Source organism: Chinchilla lanigera, unplaced genomic scaffold, assembly GCF_000276665.1.
Source record: "Chinchilla lanigera isolate Chin_1 unplaced genomic scaffold, ChiLan1.0 scaffold00013, whole genome shotgun sequence".
Taxonomy (NCBI): domain Eukaryota; kingdom Metazoa; phylum Chordata; class Mammalia; order Rodentia; family Chinchillidae; genus Chinchilla; species Chinchilla lanigera.
The window spans coordinates 9,684,862-9,700,737 of record NW_004955414.1 but is presented as its reverse complement, the minus strand read 5'-3'; the positions used below and the strand labels follow the sequence as shown (position 1 = coordinate 9,700,737).

The 15,876-nt window shown below is 38.3% G+C and overlaps 1 protein-coding gene across 1 annotated transcript in view; it reads right to left on the bottom strand.

Moving 5' to 3' along the window:
- Positions 1-200: 200 nt before the first annotated feature.
- Positions 201-15,876, bottom strand: part of Prcp (prolylcarboxypeptidase (angiotensinase C)) — a 69,315-nt gene continuing 53,639 nt past the window's right edge. Inside the window, exons 7-9 of the mRNA XM_005379809.2 lie at positions 9,752-9,916; positions 8,865-9,052; positions 201-1,532 (exon numbers count right to left, since the gene is read on the bottom strand). Of these exons, the coding sequence (XP_005379866.1) occupies positions 1,313-1,532; positions 8,865-9,052; positions 9,752-9,916 (573 nt within the window). The 3' untranslated portion in view covers positions 201-1,312. The remainder of the gene's footprint in view (positions 1,533-8,864; positions 9,053-9,751; positions 9,917-15,876) is intronic.

Genomic DNA, 15,876 nt, shown 5'->3' with positions numbered 1-15,876 from the left:
TAGTTTTTAAAACCAGAAAATGTTCCCAAGGCAGGGTAAAGAAAATAGAAAACAGGGAAGAAGAAATCTTTCAACAGAGTAGGGACTGTTAGTCTGTGTCCCTGAAAGGTTTTGATCGAACTCTATTTATTATCCTAGAAAAGCTCTTCTGAAGAAAGGTCTCAGTGTAAGCACTGCTTGAAAGAAGCCAACCCCTTGGAAATAGGAACGGCTCAGCCATTTATTAATGTCAAATATGCTGCCTGCATGAATTAGTCAGCTTGTCTTTTGGAAGCCATACAGAAAAGTCCCCTCGCACCTGCTTCTCAGCATCCTGACACTTCTGGCTTTACTGACAGCAGTAACAACCACCAGAAAATGAATTTTAAAAAAAAAAAAAGTTAAACTCAACACATTCTACTTACTGAGTAGCCAATTCACCAATTTTTAAAGGCTTTTTTCTTAAAGTACCATCAGTGACCACAGCATAGAACTCATTCTGATTTCAAGCGAAAGGCGAAACAGTCATTTTCCTAAACTGGCAAGAAATTAACCAAATTACCACAAAACTGACCTTCAAAACAAAGAGAAATGGAGCAGGAAAAGGCTGGCTTTCTTGCTGGCTGTACCACAGTGGCAGATATCCCAGAACTAAGAGAAGTTGCCAAATGACAAAGAGAAAATTAAAGGACTTTTCAAAACAGCCAAGCTTAAGGCACCCTGCACTCCCACAGTGCAGTAAGCTTCAGAAGCAACACACAGGTATACGGTCCAGCCTTATTCTTTATTTGCTGCACAGTTCAAAGTTATTAAATCAAGTATAAAAGAAATGAGCCCCATTTCCTGGACTGGCACCAGATGTCCTTCCTACCAGCTGCAATTACATCATTTTTTAATCTGTCTTCTGTTTTTCCTTTGCGGAGGGTAGGGGTCTTACAAACGAGCCAAAGAGATTTCAGCCTCAAAACCAAGGAGAAATCCCTGCTTGTGGAGAAATAAAGGAAGTGAGTCTCCTATGAAAGGCAGTCAGGAACTCCGCACGAGTTGTAAAAGCCATTGACGGTACTAAAGGTGCCATGATTATATTTTTCCTGGAGGTAGCACAAAGACAGTGAGGACCCAGGCATTCATAGTGGTGGGATGCTGTTCGCACTTAGATTACCCTCTCTTCCACCCCAACTTCAGCTCCACCAAATCTAACAAAAAACAAGCAAAAGTAGTAACATGTAGAAAATCAAAGTGAATGAGAATGTGGGTAGGAGGAACATAAAAAAGGTGAAAATGATCCAGGCTGTTCAGCACTGCCTTCTGGCATAGAGACATAGAAGGCTGTTCAATGCTGCCTTCTGGCATCAGAGACATAGAAGTCTCCGATCCACTGTTTCATGTGTTTCACTTCCAAGGAGCGCGCGCGCAGCACAGACGCAGGATCGTAGACATTGTTGGCTCGAAGATCTAAATGATGGGCCCCGTCTGCGATGGTGATTGCAACCAAGGTAGCTGAGATGTCTTTGGTTACTCCGCCTCCTGACCAGGGGTCTAGGTCACCATTACTGCATATAAGGAAAAGGAGAAAAATTAAGGTTATTCATTTTTCATATTTCATATTTAAACTCAAATAAAATAGGAGAAATCCAGTATATGCCTAACACTTAAAATCATAAACTCCTAGCCTGAGAGATTTGATCTGAGGATCTAACTCGTCATATAGAAAGGTGCTTTATATCCATCATCTGATGGAGATAGCAAAGTCTACCTGATAAGGTTGTAAGGATTAAACCAATTGGTGCATGTGGAAGAATTTAATAAGATTCAGATGTAGGGCTGGGGATTTAGCTCAGCGGCACAGCACCTGCCTGGCAAGTGCGAGGTCATGAGTTCGATTCCCAGTACCAGAAAAACAGCAAAAAAAGAAAAAAAAAAAGATTCAGATGCATAGGAATTCTTCAGTACTGGCTTCCTGCTTTTCCAGAACCCAACTACTAAAGTGATAAAGAAAAAAAATCTATATTCACAGATCAAATTATCCCTTTGCCAAAAGAAAAAAAAACTACTTATTTCTATTGCTTTATTGAAAGGAACAGTTAGTGTTTAATTGTTCGATCAATCTTACATGCCTATATTTATCTGAGTAACCAATCTGAAGATATCAATATGTAATACAGCCACCACTGTTAATTTCCTATCACCTTGTCTTGTCTGAAATTCTGTACTGCTTGTATCATTTTTGTGTTATTTTGTAAATGTATGTGTAGTTTCTTAATATGTTTTCATTCTTTTACTTTAGAAAGAAAGAAAGAGAAAGAAAAAAAGGAAGGAAGGAAGGAAGGAAGGAAGGAAGGAAGGAAGGAAGGAAGGAAGAAAAAGAAAGAAAGAAAGAAAGAAAGAAAGAAAGAAAGAAAGAAAGAAAGAAAAGAAAGAAAGAAAAGAGAGAAAGGAAGGCACGCCAAATGTTTTGTTCAATAGATACAATACTTTGGAAAATGGGATAATGGAATTGTAAAAAGTCCCCAGGATCTGGAATCAGAAACCAGGGGCATTATTGAAAGACCTTCACTTTACATTAGCTTTAAAGTTAAGAAAGCACAGCACTACTAGGTTAATTAGCTCTTACCGGTTCATTCAACACATTTCAGAGTGATGTAAACAAGATCACTCATTGAAACAGGTTCTTTAGTTAGCTGAGTTAAGAAAAATTGAAGAATGCTGATAGTACCCCTAACAGTATTTTCACAGCTTTGAGATATGAGTCATAGCCACAGAATTCACCCCATTAAAAGGTGTAGTTCAATGGTTCTTAGTATGTTCAGGGCTGTGCAACCATCACCACAATCATTTTTAGGGCATTTGCATCCCCTGCCCCCACCAATATACTCACTAGCAGTTCCTCTATGTTGTCCTCACCCACACACACACCTCGTCACTCTCAGCCCTGGGCAAGCACTAATCTAGTCTCTGTCTCTATAGATTTATCTTCTGCATATTTCATATAAATAAAATCATAAAACTGATAGTCACTGTTACTACCTTCTTTCATCCAGCACAACATTTTCATGTTTCATACATGTTGGAGCATGAATTAGTATATCATTCCTCCTTATTGAAAAGTAATATTCTATTGTATGGATAGACCATATTTTATTCATCGATTCATCCGTTGAGACCCATCTATATTGCTTCTACTTTTTGACTATTATGAATATTGCTAATATGAACACTCTCACATACAAGTTTTTATACTGATGTGTGTTTTCATGTTTTTTGGGTATTTATCACTTGAAATCACCAATAGAACATTTTTGTATGTTCTGACATTTATTTAATGCACACTCCATTTACAAAGCCTGAAACCAAAAAGACTTCAAGGCCACTTATCAGATATATGAAATTATTTCCATAAGGTATTAATCATCAAAAAAATTCAGGTATAAGTACAATGTATACAGAGATTGGATCTTAAATGTCCCCCAGAAGCCCATGCATTGTTAAAAGGCAGGAAGGCTTTAGGTCCTCGGGGGCCCGCCCTCAAATGTGTGATCTGGTCTCTTTCTCTAGTTCACATCCCAGCTATCATCCAGGGAGCAGCTTATTCCACCATGCACTCCTGCACAGCCCCTAAACCAATCATGAACTGAAATCTAAAACTGTGAGCCAACCTTCCCATTGTAAGTTGGCTATCTCAAGTATTTTGTTATAGTGACAGAAAGCTAATAAAACTAACAAATAGTATATCTTCCCCAGACCTTTGTGGAACACCTTAGAATCAAAGTTTAACTGCTTACATAACACTTTTACATGGAACTCTAATCAGATATCTCAAACATACAGATTCCAAAAAGCTCCTGCAATGATCCAAGCCTAAGTAGCTCCACCATCACCAACTTCCCAATAAGTCAATGGCAACTCTGTCCTTTCAGTTGATCAGGTTAAAAACTTTGGTGTCATTCTTTAATCTAATTTTTTGTCTAGCACCCCATTTGTCAACACCCTCTGTCAGCCATATCTTCAAATATACCCAGACCATATCTCATAAGCCCCCGATCCAAGTCATCATTGTCTTGTCTGAATTTCTGCAACAGCCTTTCAAATATTCTTCCTCCTTCCATTCTTATGCCTACAATCAATGAAGCAATCAAAGCTACGCTATAAATCTGAATCAGGTTCTATCACCCTCTGCTTAAAACACCCCAAGTTTTCCTATTTCATTCAATACACAGTGCATTAACTATTGTTATTCTCTTATTACTTTGTTATAAAATTTTATTTTTTCATAAAATAAAAAAAGAAACCGAAGTTCTTACCAGAACTTGCAAATCTCTACATGACCTGTCCCCTCAGATGCCTCTCTGCTATCTCCTGCTAATCCTCCTCCTCCTGACTTCACTGGAGCCATACTGACCTCATCACCCTGCCAGAAAGAGAGCATGCTGGGACTTACCTCTGTGCCCTTCCTTACCTCATCCCACTAACGTCATAGCTGACTCCTTCACTTCCCCATCAGTCTGCTAAACGCATCCCTCAGTAAGGCCTTCCTGCTCACTCTAATATAGAACCTCAATGCTTTTCCCTGCTCCTGACAGTTCCTTGACCCCTCCCTGACTCATTTTTTTTCTCCTGGCACTTCTGTCCTTCTAGCATGTTCATAGATACTATTTTGTTTTATTACCTGTCACACTAGAACTCCACAAGGGCATGAGTTATTGCCTGTTTTGTCATCTACCATATTTCCAGTTCCTAGAACCTGGCCGGACTCACAGTAGGAGACAAATATTTACTGAATGAATGAAAAAAGAATTTAAATGTTTAATTGTCTATGGCCTTGTTCTCAATGTCCTCCATAGAGATCTATAATTGTATATAGGTTCATGAACATGAAAATCTCTTTAGTGCTTTTCAACATGGAAAAGCATAGTTTATATAAATAATTAACACAAACACACAAATCAAACTTCACTTATGTGTAGTAGTGGAAAGAGCAATGAACTAAGTCTGCAGATCTAAGTTGTTTTAGTTCCTTTTTTTTTTGGGATAGAGCTTCACTGTGCCATTCAGGGTAGCCTTGAACTCACTATGTAGCACAGGTTGGTGATGATCCTCCTGCCTCAGCCTCTGGAGTGCTGGGATTACAGGCATGCACCACCGTGCCCACCTCACAGATCTAAATTGTATATCCTTATTATCTGTATGACTTTGGGTAAGTTAACTGACCTCTGTGTACCTCAGTTCATACACGTACTACAGAAAAGAAAAATAATGCCCCTTTCTCACAGAGACATTGTGAGACCCAACTAAATATGTATAGAAATAAGCTAAAAACTATGAAATACAACACAAGTATGCTGTGTAATCATATCATAAGCATATCCTGTAAGCATGAGAACTGTTAATACCTCCAATTGGTAAATGAATCAGGAAAATGGATGTGAAAGAGTTTCCCATAAAAACGTAGGATACTTATGTCATCAACTTTTCCTAGGCAAATGTACAAAGTAAATGAAAAAAATAAACATTTAGGTATATTAAGTATATGCAGAAATACAATTTTAAATTCCTTATTCTATTACCATGTCTTTTTAAAAAAGAATTTAAGTATAACATAATGATACCATTACTTTTTAAAATCTACTTCAAAAGTGCACTGTTTTGATTTTATTAAAAATCAAACGGAAACCTCCCATGGAAAATAAGAGTCATAGTTTTCAACTACCAGATAAATGTGCAAAGTAAACTAAACAAAGGTTGGATTCTCTTAAATGAACAAATAGCCTTTATCATTATTCCAATCTGACAGGCCCAACCCAGATAGGAAACTCTCCATTATTTGCAAAACAAAAAATCTATCCCAACAGCCACATAATAAGCAAACTGCATTTGATTTAAAAGGTCATCTGAAACAACCTAGTGGCTTAGCAACAGTGTTTGGGGTTGCTGAGAGACCTAAGATGCACATGGACTTGAATTTCTTGGTCTTAGACATGTGAAAGCTAAAACAATCATCGGGAAATCTACAAAAAAAAAAAAAAAAAAATACTGGCTTTCATGAGAGAATCTAGATGCCTGGGTAAAATTCCCAACAACCAGCCTCCCTTAATCACTGGCAACAATTAATTTCCCTGAGAAATGATGTCAACTAGCCTGCTCCTCAGGGACTCCTTCTGAATTTATATTTAAATGACCAGGAACGGCCATTGATAAAACGATCCAAGAGTTGGGGCAAGGGGCTTCATCCAAACAAAACCAATGCAGATCTTTTTTTTTTTAATTTGCCTAAATGAGACTATTAGCACCTACTATCTCTTAAGGCTTCACGTACCCCACAAGTGTTTACCGAGTGACCCCGATATGGCAGGCACTCGTTGGGCACAGGAGATTCAGCAGAGAACAAAACAGACAAAGTCTCTGCCCTGTGGCATTTACTTCCATGACAATCTATGTACTCCTTAAGTAATGGTATTGGGTGGTCATGATGATTTCCAAATTTATAAATTGGCAATTTGCCCAAAGCTGCACAGCTAACTCAGGGAAGAGGCAGAAAGACACCAAGGTCTATTTGACCTGAGTCTTAACTGACAAATCTTAAGCAGCAGACTGAACTGTCCAACCCAAGCAGCAGACATACTTGGGTTTGTGTGAGACAGGCTACAGTGAGAAGCCTGGACACCTTCCATGGGGTCCCTTAGACATTCTCTTACTCAGAGCACAGAACAGAGAATTACTCAGGGTGGGGGGAGGGGTGCATTTTCTTCAGAAAAAAAAAGAATTTTTTGATAACAACATTTTTTACATTGGACTTTTCATACCTAGCAGAGTGAAGTAAAAGATTTCTTTGTAAAAATAGACTTGCAGCTACAGAGCAAGGAATTAGCATCTTCACACAGTCCTGCTTTAAACTTCCACATGCTCCCGAAGCCTTCTGGAGTATGTGCTTCATCCTGTGTCCTATCCACACACACACACATTCACAGACCTCCGCTATGTGCTGGTCAGGTAGCAAGTGCAAAAAGCACAGGGAGATTAAGATGAAGGCCCTGACTCTGAGACGTTCGCAATCGCCTGGGGCAGAGGGATGCAAACAGATTTTCCCCTGCAGAGTGGTAAGAGGTATTCACAGGTCCCAGAGGAGCTACGGGGCTGGTAGATATCTATGCCTCCCAGAGGAATCAGGAAAGATTTCTTGGAGGAGGCCTGAGTCTTAAGAAAAAAAGGAAAAAGTGGGGACATTCAGGAACAAATATAGAATGTCTTGTGGTTACAATGTAAAGTGCAAGGTGGAAAATATACTTCCATTTATTTATTCAAAAAATATTTTTACCATATATTTTTGCCAGATCTGGGCCAACAACTCTTTGAGGTGAGTGGTATTATTATTCCCCTTTCACAGAAGATGAAACTGAGGAGCAAAGAATTAAAGAACTGCATTTACAAAAGCTCATTCTACCTTTGCACGGCTCTTTTAGGGAGTCATTTCTTACACTGGGCTACCATCTCTATCGACTGGCCTCCGTACTATTCCCAAAATTTTTCTCACATAATCTGCCCCCTCCTCCAGTGAAGATGACACATGATGATGTTAATTTTGAAAGTCTGAGAAAAATACTATAAAAGGGCAAATAGTAACTAAAATACTTACCTGTAATGGTTCAACCCAATGAGAAAGGAAAATCTCCTAGACTAAAATTCATTTAATAAAACCTCATACAAAGATTAAAGACTCCAGCTAATTTGACTTCAACCTGAGCTACAGTTTAAGTTCAAAGCAAAATAAATGAGCTTAAAGATCAGAATATTAGAAAAATCCATGAAAATACCCCAGGGGAATAAGCTCCTAAAGAAAAGCAACAAAGTCCCATAGTTCTTCCATCTCTGCTAGGACTAAGATGAGTTTGGAAACTGCTATGACCTGGATGTCTCCCAAAATTCATGAGCTGAAATTTAATTCCCACTGTGGTAGTAAGAAGAGGTGGGGCTTTGGGCAAGTGATTAATGTCAGAGCGTTCCATCCTTATAAATGGATTAGTGCCTTATAAAAGGACTGAAGGAGCTGAACATGGTGACACATGCCTATAATCCTAGCATTCTGGGAGGCTGAGGCAGGAGGATCAAGCTTAGCCTGGGCAATTTAGCAATCTAGTGAGGCACTTTCTTAAAATAAAAAATAAATAAATTTTTAAAAAGGCTAGAGATTCAGCTCAGTGTGAAAGTCCTGGGTTCCATCTCCAGTACCACTCCCTACACACACCCACAAAATGACATTTACAATTTTACAACAGCTCTGGTTAAGAGGTATATATTGGTATTTCTCTCCTATCTCCACATTGATTTGGAGAACTATTTTATTAACTGGTTGTTGTCTTAATAATTGACAGCTTAGCCAAACATAAAAAATTTGAAGTCACAGTCAGATACCCATAGAGTCAACTCCACTAACTCTGACATGAACTGACACTGAATGTGTCATTTCTTAAGGAATAAAATAAGGACCACTTTGGGGTTTGGAGTCAGACAAGTCAATATAGAAATCTGGCTGGATCAGTTCCTTTCTTGGATTTGACATGTGACAGAACATGATGACTTTCAATTCCTTCCTCAGTAAAAAAGAGACTGTAATAGTTACACTACAGGATGGTTAGGAAGATTCCACTAGGTCATTTATTTAAAGTGGTACATGGAACAGAACAGAATGAATACTTCGAAAGTACTTATTAAATACTGATCTATCATTAACACAGCATAAAACTGAAACTCTCAGTGTCCAGTCTTTCAAGGAGCTAAAAAAGAAAAAAAAAAAAGCTATTATTTTATTGCCTAGCATTTTTCTAGTTCTTTTTTATCAGTTATTCTACAGGTGCCTCCATCAACCAAAGCTCCTGTTGGGACCAGCTCACCTGAAAACGATGTTCGAGTGTGAACTAATGTTTTTCCCTCCATACAAAGTAGTGATCCAGGAGGGCCTTGGTCTCACACCCCACTTATTAAAACACTCATCAGAAAACTGCTTCAAGTCCCACAAGAAAGGTTCGAACATGTCGTCGATACCACTAGCACAAAAGGGCATGACCATTTCTGTGCAGGCCTAGAAAGAAAAGAAAAGATCCAAAGAGAAAATGAGGCACAATGAGATGAAATAAATTACCCAAGACCATTTAGCTAGAAAGGAGCAAAGCCAAGTTCTGAACTCAGACAATCAATCTGTAAGGTCCCTGCCCCTACAGCTATGCCACACTTATTCACTGGAAGACTGGCTGAGCAGTCAGAATTAGAACTACGCATTCCTTCTTTACACGTCTCCTTCCTTCACGTCTGTCATCAGATTTAAACTTCAAGACAATTCTGAAAGAAAGCACTATTATTATTAGTTTGTTTTATTATTTGGTAGATGAAAGGATGAAGACTCAGAGAGAATTGAATTACACTCCCTTTTCTTACACTTATCCATAAAGTGCTTTCTTTATAGGATCCATCAAGATCTATCACAATATTAGATTAATTGCCTATCTTTCTTACCAGGCTGTATTTGACAGTAAGAGCATGTATTAAATATCTCTATACCTTTGAAGTCCAGAAGAATGCCTAAAGTATGGCAAGCACTCTCCATATATTTAGCGATGCTTAAATACACGAATAGCTGAATAAATGAGGAAAGTTAACCCTGGTCTCACAGAATATCGCATAAGAACCCAGTGTAGGCAAGGTGACATCTTGTATAGTCTCTGTCATAGCATGGCTGAATCAGTAAAAAGTAAATTCTGCTTGGGAAATCATATATGCTCACCTGATAGCTCCAGCCCAGGATCCCCAGACTGCTGGTTGCTGTTTCTGAAATATTCAGGCATTTTGCCTGGCCTGAATAATTATAATATACATTCAGAGCTTGGAAAATATCCTGCAGCAGCAGTGAGTCGGATACATTAGGATTTTTCAAATACTGGCACACTACCTGTCATTTTAGAAAAACAGAGGAAGAATCAGAATATAAATATAAAACTAGAGTTTAATTATACAAGGAAAAACTGATTTTGATTTGATCATAAAATATTCTTAAACATCTTAACTGCAATGCTTGAAAATTTTCTGTCTCTTGAGTGTAATCCCTTCCTAAAGTAATAAACACTGTAAATTCCCCCCCACTACGGAGTGAACCAAGTCATTCACATGATATGCAAAGTCCCCTCCACATACCACTGTGACTTCATCTTCACAACATTTGCTCCAGCCTAGTAAAACCATTCCCCGCCACACCAAGCTCTTCCCTTCCTCTTTGGCCCGTTCACTCTTTTCCTATTCTCCTACTTCACCGACGCCTAGAAAACGCTAACTCATCTTTTACAATATTACCTTCTCACTGAGGCTTTCCTGGCCTCTATCCCACAGTCTGGAAGACCTAAATCACTCTCTTCTTGTTGCTTCCCCTATGCCCTACACCTATTTCTATCAGAGCCTCTGTAATGCTCTGTTATATTCATCTGATTCTAGAACATCTCCCTCCATACTTAATAAGGTCTCTGTAACTAAACATTTGCTGAATGAATGTCTATATTTTTTTACTGCAAAATTTATAAAATTTCTTATGGAAAAGCTACACTAAGCTCCCCCATTCGTGGTGTGATAAGCATATCCTGCATCTCTCTAGCCCTCAAGTATTCCTAGCAGTGGTCTATAATCACTGCCTGAAATCCTAGGTCTGAAAATCACAGGCAATACTCAGGGGTTAGAGTGAAGGTAGCCGCTGTCTACGTGAGGCTTTGGGAACTCCCCTGAGCTACAGAAATATCCTAGATCTTCAAGAGGCCTGGGTTACATAGCTGGTGTACTTATGTGCATTTCATTGTATGTAGATTTGGGGTTTTTTTGAGACAGGGTCTCACTATGCAGTCCAGGCTGGCCTTGAACTCACTATGTAGCCCAGGCTGATTTTGAACTTGCAGTGATCCTCCTGCCTCAGCCTTCTGAGTGCTAAGATTACAGGTGTGTACAACCACACTTGGCTGTATGTAGATTTTAAACACCCTCCTAAAAGAAGAATTAAGCAAATACTGAACTCTAGTTAATGATATTAAGGTTTAATTATTTAGGGGGAAGAGGTCTGCAACTTTGAAATGCATTAAAAGCAATAGGGATAAAGAATGGATATGTGAATAAGTCAAATACAACAGAATATTATTTATAGTATTTAAATGGTAATGGATATGGATGTAGCTCAGCGGTAGAGTGTTTCTAGCATTTAACACCAGAAGAGGTTGGTGGGATTTAGGTGGTAAGTTTCTGTGTTCACTATCTATTTATTTTAACTTTTCTGTGTGTTTAAAATATTTCATATAATTTAATGTTATAATTAAATGTTAGGGAAAAAATCATAGGCAATGGAATCATAGCTAAGTAACAACAGCTACTGACTATTAAACCTTGAGTTTACAATCATGATATTCTTTCATCCTCAGAACCCCATCAGATAATTATTATCCACTATTTCATTGTTTAAAACAGATCCTTAAGTTAAATCATTTTATTCAAGGTCCCTCAGCTAGTGAGTGGGCTTAGAGTGAGGTTTAGGACTAGGCTTAGGGTTAGGGTTAGGGTTTGGGTTAGGCTTAGACTTAGCATTATGATTGTGCCCAGCTGTCTCTGGCTAGGATACATATCTCATCCATTATGTGGATGAGAGCTTAGAAAGCATCTTTTTGTAAAACTGAGAACAGTCCCAATGGCAAAGAAAATACATAAAGCTCATATGCTCTATCAGAACTTTGACATGAATTCAGTGATCTCATCCTTTCCCATTTCATATGGAAATAATATGTACACTAGGCAAGTTCTGGCACAAAAAAAAAAAAAAAAGAAAGAAAGAAAGAGACAAGTTCAGGGAAGATGCCAGGAAGGTTAGAACTCGGCAGAGTCCGGGGAGCAGGAGTGATAAGGCATTGACTGGGGATGCGCTCCCCGTCAGGACAGGAGGACACTGAGAACAAAGCTCAGAAGCCACACACAAACCCAGCCTCTCATCGCAGTTTTGCCTAAGACCAGCTTCCAGCGACACCTTCTAGAAAAAAAAAAGGAAACTTGACAATGTTGGGAAAATTTGATGCTGCTGTCCAAATATATTCTGCATGACAATATTTCTGTGGAATGCTGATACTTCATGAAAAAATTATTTAGTCAAATAATTTCAAGAACTGTTGTAGTAGCAGATGTGAAGAGTTTTGTTGACTGCAGGATTTCTCAGAGCCTTTAACATGCTCAACTGCAATGTGGCTTTCCAAAGGGAAGACAGAGTGTACATCAGTTCTAGGAAGTTTTTGGAAAAGTTGAAGGTGAGAAAAGGCAGAAAATAAGATGCCCAAACAACTGTATATAGGTACTTTTACATAGCACCTATGTGAGGTCATAAGCATAATGTACACCCTTGTTCGGGATATACGTGAAGAAAGAATCGAAATAAACCAAGAGCTTCACAAACCTATCTTGCCTAAAACAATAAGGAAATGCCAGTTGAAGATAAATGAAGTAAAAAGGTTTTATTCTTTTGACAACTTGATTAATGATGGCAAGTCAAAAACTACCTGACATTTGCATAGCACTCAGAAAATATTCCCAAAAAATATAGCAACTGGAAATACTCCAGACAATATGAAGTCAAGAACTAATCACAAGATGTAGTAAACTGCACATTGCTGACTGTGGATCAGCCTTCTTTGCTCAATCTGGACACCAGCAACAGACTCAGCTTTTTCCAGCACAAAATCACAGTGCAGACTCATGAGATGCAGAGAACAGGGTGTTCCAGCACAGCATGGTGGATGGGGCAAGATGACAGTGCAAGCTGGGCAGGGGGAAAGGAGGTACTGATGTGCAACCAGTGACCCAAAACTCTGGAAAAGAGCAGTAGCAAGCGAGTGTGACTCACATGCTGGCATTAGATTCCCTCTTCGAGCTAGAACACTGGGCTTCTGTCAGGCAAAGAAAAGGAGTCTCCATGAATAGCCATCTCTGTAAAGAACAGTTACTGTCACTCCTGAAAAGACACAAGCATGGCTGGAGACTGGCACCAGCTGACAATACATGGGGGTTGGCAGCCTCAGAACATCATGGTCAGAAACTTGGCCTCTGTTGATAGAAATTCCGTGTCAGATTAAGAGCGATCCTGAGCCCACTGTGCTCTGCGAGGTCAGATTTCCCTTGGAGGGCTGGGTCCACTTCTAAGCACACACCTCAGTAGGGACACTGACCGACATTAGAAAATTCAGAGGAAGCATGAAGGATGGGGAGCTGAGGAATAGCTGAAGCAACCCTAAAACTGGTTATTTGGGTCATTCCCAAGCTTTCATTATTATAAATAAAGCCATAAAAAAAATCCCTAGGGCTAAATCTTTACATTTATAATCTTTATTTTCTTGGAAGACAGGAGTGATGATTCACACCTGTAATTCCAGAAAATTGATACCTATATATTTTGCATCCTGATCTTTTTTTACTCCCTTGCCCCGCTCCTTCCCCAGATCCCCGGCCCATCTCTACAGTGTCTGCCTCCCTGTTTCTTAACATGGCTCTCTACTTGCTTTTTAAATTATATTTTGAATCTCTTGTGTTAGAGAAACCATGCAATATTTAACCTTTTGTAAGTGATTCATTCCTCTTAGCATTATAGTCTCAAAATCCAGCCATTTTCCTATGAATGACTAAAAATTCGGTCTTTATGGCTGAGACAGACACATGCATACATATATGTGTACATGTTCTTTATCGATTCATCTGCTGATGGGCATCCAGTCTGCTTCCATGATTTAGCTACTGTGAGCTGCGCTGCTGTAAACATGGGTATGCATGTATCAGCATAGTAGGATGACTTTAGCTCATATAGGGAGATTCCCAGAAGAGGTCCTCCTGGGTCAAATAAAATTTCCATTTTTAGTTTTTTGAGAAATCTCCTGCTGATTTCCAAAGTGGTTGTACTAGTTTATTTTCCCACCAATAATATAGAATAGTTCCTTTTTCCTCACAACTTGGCCAGATCTGTTGTTGTATGAGTCTTGGACGCTGAACAAAGACGCTGAACAACTTTTCATGTACTGATTGGTCATTTATATTTCTTTTTCTGTGAAGTATCTATTCATTTCAACTGCTCATTTTTAACTCAGTATTTTCTTGGAGGGCTAATTTTTTTTTTTTTTTTTTTTTTTTTTTTTTTTTCTATTACAAGCATCAGTCCTCTGTCTGAGAAGCAGCTGGTAAATTGTTTTCCCATTGTATATGTTGTCTTTTCACTCTGCTGGTTATTTTCTTTGCTGTGCAGATTTTTAATGAGATATACTCTCATTTGTTGATTCTTGATGTTATCTGGAGTTTCTGGACAGGAAGTCTTTGCCTGTGCCTATGCCTTCAAGGGTTTTATCAATTTTTTTCTTCCACTAAATTTAGCATTTCTTTTTCATATAGAGGTCTTTGATCTATTTTTATTTGATTTTAATACAGGGTAAAGAGCTATAAATCAAAATTCATTGTTCTGCATGTGGATAACCAGTTTTCCCAGTACCGTGTGCTAAAGAGGCTATCTTTTCTGGAGCATATATTATTGGCCCCTTTGTTGAAAATAAGATGGCTAGAAGTGCTTATTTCTGCTTCCTCTATTCTATTTAATTGGTCAATGTGTCTGTTTTTGTGCCAGTGCCATGCTGTTTTTACTAGTGTGGCTTAGTAGTAGAACTTAAAGTCTGGAATTGTAATGCCTTCTGTTTTGCTTTTGTTGCCCAAGATTGTTTTGGCTATTCTGGGTCTATATAAATGTTAAAATTATTTTTTTCTAATTCTGTGGGGAAAAAAGCTCATGGTGTTTTGATAAGGACTGTGTTAAATCTATATATCATTAGGATACTACTTAGAAGTTGTGAAAAATATCACTTAAAATATTTTCTGCAAAATATTTGTAAATTTATGATGAGAACTTTATTTTAGGTGTTTCTAAGATTCTTCCCTAACTCAAACATTCTGCAAGCATCATCCTCTGGCAGAAAGAAGCATATTCACTACATATGTCTATGAACTACCTTAGCAATTTTGGTAGTAAAATTAAAGCTTAAAAAACAAAATACCAGAGTCATACTGGCAAGACCACAACACTATTCTCATGCTATTTCAAAGACCATAGTAATTCAAAAGGAGATATTCACATGTTTTTTTCAGATGTGGAGGATGAATAAGACACATAAATATTAAGTTGAACCATACAAAATTGCCACATCTGTAGGTCAAACAAATATAGGCAATTTTGGTATGGCTGCATATAATACCTCTGCTTAACCCCAATAACTTATAGAATTGTCCATTTGATGAGGGACAACACTCAGATAGCCCCTGTATTATACTTTTTATTTTGTGGCTTCTTCTAAATAATTTTAAAATAAGGCCATGAGTTCACTGGAATGGGAACAGCTGGAGCTGACATTGCTAGTACAACTCCTGAAAGTCCTAGAATCTTAGTATATTTTCCACTATGACCAAGGGAGCAACATATACTCAGAGAGGTCTGGCTACAAAATTCAGAAGCTCTGAATCAAGACTCTGACCACAAATAATCTGCCTTCCTGATATTATACAATAACAAGACATTGCTATTATTATATAACTAGCATCAATTTGGTGCTTAGCATATACCAGATTCTATGAAATATTCAGTAACATTGTAATTGTTACTTTCCCCATTTACAAGCTAGGAAACTAAAGCACAGAGAGGTTAAGAAAACTGCTTAAAGCTACACATCAAGGAAGTGTCAGATGGGATTCAAATGCAGACTCACTCAACCACTATAGTACATGTACTCAACTTTGAAAGTTATAACATAGGAGAAAAATGATCACACAATGCCTAAATTTGCCTGTAGCCTCATGCTCACTTTTCTAAAAAAA